We start from the raw sequence: 3,825 nt of genomic DNA on the forward strand, positions 1-3,825 counted from the left end.
GTGACTCATCCGTGCAGATCACATCAGGACACGGTCTCGACGCGCTCGGTACGACGCCTGCGACCCGTCTCGGGTCAGGTGGCACGACGCTCATCGCGCCTACCAGCGCTGCCGTACAGGTTGCCACGACGAGGTCGAGCACGCTTCTATACGCTCGCCGAGCCTTCCTTTCCATCCAATTAGGCAGCCTGGGAACGGTGGCGGTCAGAGGCAAAGCCTACGAGGGGTGGTGGAACCACATGTCACGGCTACTGCCGGCTCGACCCCACGATAGCCTCCGAAGGCTGACTTTGCGGCACCATCATCGGACGATGTCGACGAGTTGGGTCGCTCTCGCGGTAGCCAGATGACCTCTCTTTCTAGGAGCATCGGCCATGGCCGCAGGGAGCGCGGGGGAGGGCGCTGGAAGCAACACGGAGCTCCGTTGGAGACGTTTTCAAGATTAGCGTGTCAGAGTGAAATGGCACTAGCCTCAATGGAATCATCAATTTTTCGGGATCTGAGCCGAGTCTAGAGGCTGGTTTGCGGCCAAATTCAGCCAAATTGGCAATAATACCGGGTATTTTGCGGGTATAACCTGGGAAAAGTTCCCTGTCCCGTCCCCAACCGCGAACGCCAAGGAGCAAAGCACGCGGCCCTGGCTAGCTGTGGTGTGGCCGGGAAGCCGTGCTAAAGGTGCGTGCCCGCACTAAAGAAGCGGGACCTACACTAAATGTACTGCAGCTGCCCGCACCTAAAGTGAACTAAATGTGGCGCTAAATTGGAGATAAAACACTCTAAATATGTGCTACTCGTATATATATGTGCTAAATTTGCGCTAAAGACGCACTACACACGCACTCGAACACACACACTAAATAGCGCACTAAACTATCACTAAAGTTCATTCACACGCACTAAATTTAGACCCAGGCGCCCTTCATGAGTGCCCACGTGTGGGAACTTCTGTGCGACCGTCCGTTACTCTCACCGCTTATCGAGCAATCGCATCGGCGGTACTAGTAGGGTTACTACGAGGTCTCTGTGCGGGATGTGCTGGGGCCCTGCGCCCCAGTCGATTGCCGCATAGTTCGTCGTAGTAGCCCTATCATAAACCTCTTATTCACACCTTGCACTTTGAAAAAAGAAATGTCCAACTTTTGTCGAAGATCCGGAGGGTTTATCGGAGCATCACCCCAGACCCCCTGTGTCCGAAGCCAGGGACGCGGACAGTTTGGGATATGGCAACAGACGAGTACCGTGCACTCCATGCATGTGATGACCCGAGGCACGCTCTCTCGGGACCGCGCGCGTGTATTTACCCTGTTCCAAAACGCGTGGTAGCGTGTTGGGCACGGGCTGCAGTGGCTGTGTGTGTGGGATCCGACGGCCGGCCGGGGTGGCGTGGCTGCATATGAGAGCTAGTATGAGAGAGATGAAGCCCCCCCTTCTCTGAGGCCGCATGGGGGTTGGCACCCCTTGCTAAACGGTGGCGTACATCTTTCATTGTGCCGATAATGTGTGTGCGTTAGTACAGATAAAAGACAGACAACATACAACAACCCGAGCGCCGACCGCCGAGGGAGTGAGCTGGAAAGAAAAATAAAGCGAAAAGCGACCCAAAACCAAGGGAGGGGTGGGAGAATAACCGCCACAGTCCACACACGACAGGGATGTTGTGTCGAGGAGTGTGTGTCTTGCACGCCTCTTTCTTTTTCTTGCCAATAATAGCAGCAGCTCGCAGAGGTTCAGCTCTCCCAGCGGATCGCGGGCGCGCATCTGCGCAGCCCTCGCCACCCCCCCCCCACACGCACACTTAGAAAATGTGCGAGAACGCAGAGTAGCTCACCACATCTTGCGCCCCGAACTGAACATCTATCTACCGCGCCGTCACTCTCCTTGATTGCCCCCTCCCCTGCTCCGACCGCGGGTGTGGCTGGGCCACCTTCACTGAACCAGCTCACTCTGTTTCTCAAGAAACTCTCGGTCTGCGGTTATCATCGATTTTTGTGCTGACTTTGAGCAATGAGTCTCGTGGTTCAGGGCCGATAAGCAAAACGATCGGCAAAATGCACCCGCCACCCATATATCTTGCGAGTATGTATGTAACTATTGAGACGGTTCAACTATGATGGAGGGGAGCCGCTTTGTCCGTGGACGGCAAATCGTGGAGTTGCGAGTCACGCTCGGGCGGACAGCATCGATGCCGTCGCCGGACGCGAGTCAGTGGTTACAGACCCCCTGTGTCCGAAGCCAGGGACGCGGACAGTTTGGGATATGGCAACAGACGAGTACCGTGCACTCCATGCATGTGATGACCCGAGGCACGCTCTCTCGGGACCGCGCGCGTGTATTTACCCTGTTCCAAAACGCGTGGTAGCGTGTTGGGCACGGGCTGCAGTGGCTGTGTGTGTGGGATCCGACGGCCGGCCGGGGTGGCGTGGCTGCATATGAGAGCTAGTATGAGAGAGATGAAGCCCCCCCTTCTCTGAGGCCGCATGGGGGTTGGCACCCCTTGCTAAACGGTGGCGTACATCTTTCATTGTGCCGATAATGTGTGTGCGTTAGTACAGATAAAAGACAGACAACATACAACAACCCGAGCGCCGACCGCCGAGGGAGTGAGCTGGAAAGAAAAATAAAGCGAAAAGCGACCCAAAACCAAGGGAGGGGTGGGAGAATAATAACCGCCACAGTCCACACACGACAGGGATGTTGTGTCGAGGAGTGTGTGTCTTGCACGCCTCTTTCTTTTTCTTGCCAATAATAGCAGCAGCTCGCAGGGTGAACCTCCCGAGCGGGCGCGCATCTGCGCAGCCCTCGCCACCCCCCCCACACGCACACTTCGAGGACTGCTGCACCGCCTCGCCGCAGAGAGGCCGCGCCACACAGAGGGTGCGCTGAGGCCGCTGCGTCTTGCCTGCAGCAGTGGCACCGCCACCGAGTGGCGGCGCGCTGCGCAGCGTGGTCCAGACCGCAGTTCCCTCCGGATTGCCAGTTCGCACCGGATGCGAGCTGTGCGGCTCAGCGGCCACAGCGCTGCCGCATCCACACGCGCGGCTCCCTCTCTCACGGCACACGAAACTGCGCTCCTCCGCTCTGCGCCCCGACGTCATCGCCCGTCCCTCTCTGTGCCTCACACATCCCGGCCTCCCTCCACAGTCATGCTCTCCACTGCCGTCTCGTCGCTCTCGCTCAATGCGCCGGTCGTGCGCCCGGCCGTGTCCAACGCACGCATGGCGGCCATCACGCCGGGCGACGTCGGCACCACCAAGCCGCTGGGCGTGTACGACCCGCTCGGCCTGATGACGCGTATGCCCGACAAGTACCGCCGCTGGCAGGAGATGGAGATCAAGCACGGCCGCTTCGCGATGGCGGCCACCCTGCACGTCATCCTCACCGAGGCTGGCATCCGCTGGCCCGGCTACCTCTCCTTTGCTGAGGACATCAAGTTCTCGGACATGCCTGGCGGCACGCTCGCGTCGTGGGCGGCGCTGCCAAACCTGGCGTGGATTCAGATCGTCCTCATCGTGGCGCTGCTCGACAACAGCGTGCTGGCGCAGGACCCGGCCAAGGCGCCGGGTGACGTCATCCCCTTCTTCTGGGTGCGCTACCCCGACGTCGAGGGCTTCTCTGGCAAGGAGTTCAAGCTGAACGCCGGTGCGGGGGCCCGGGCGCCCCCCGGCCCCAGCGGAAATAACCTGGTTACGGGACCATGTTGCCCTCCCCAAAGGCGGTCTAGGCCCCCTTGCGCTGTCCCTCCCCCAAGTTCCGAAACTTAACCTTTCCTCTCCCTCCCCCCCTTTTTTTTGCTCTTTACCAAGGGGGGGCACCCCGGGGACTTTT

The 3,825-nt window shown here is 59.2% G+C and overlaps 1 protein-coding gene across 1 annotated transcript; it reads left to right on the forward strand.

Annotated features, from left to right (window-relative positions):
* Positions 1-3,143: 3,143 nt before the first annotated feature.
* Lhcf61 (light harvesting protein) lies at positions 3,144-3,638 on the forward strand (the record flags this gene model as incomplete). The annotated part of the gene is made up of 1 exon (XM_005787613.1): positions 3,144-3,638. A coding segment is annotated over one exon (495 nt), but the record flags the coding sequence as incomplete, so codon positions are not given.
* Positions 3,639-3,825: the final 187 nt, after the last annotated feature.

Source organism: Emiliania huxleyi, assembly GCF_000372725.1.
Source record: "Emiliania huxleyi CCMP1516 chromosome Unknown EMIHUscaffold_140, whole genome shotgun sequence".
Classification (NCBI taxonomy): domain Eukaryota; phylum Haptophyta; order Isochrysidales; family Noelaerhabdaceae; genus Emiliania; species Emiliania huxleyi.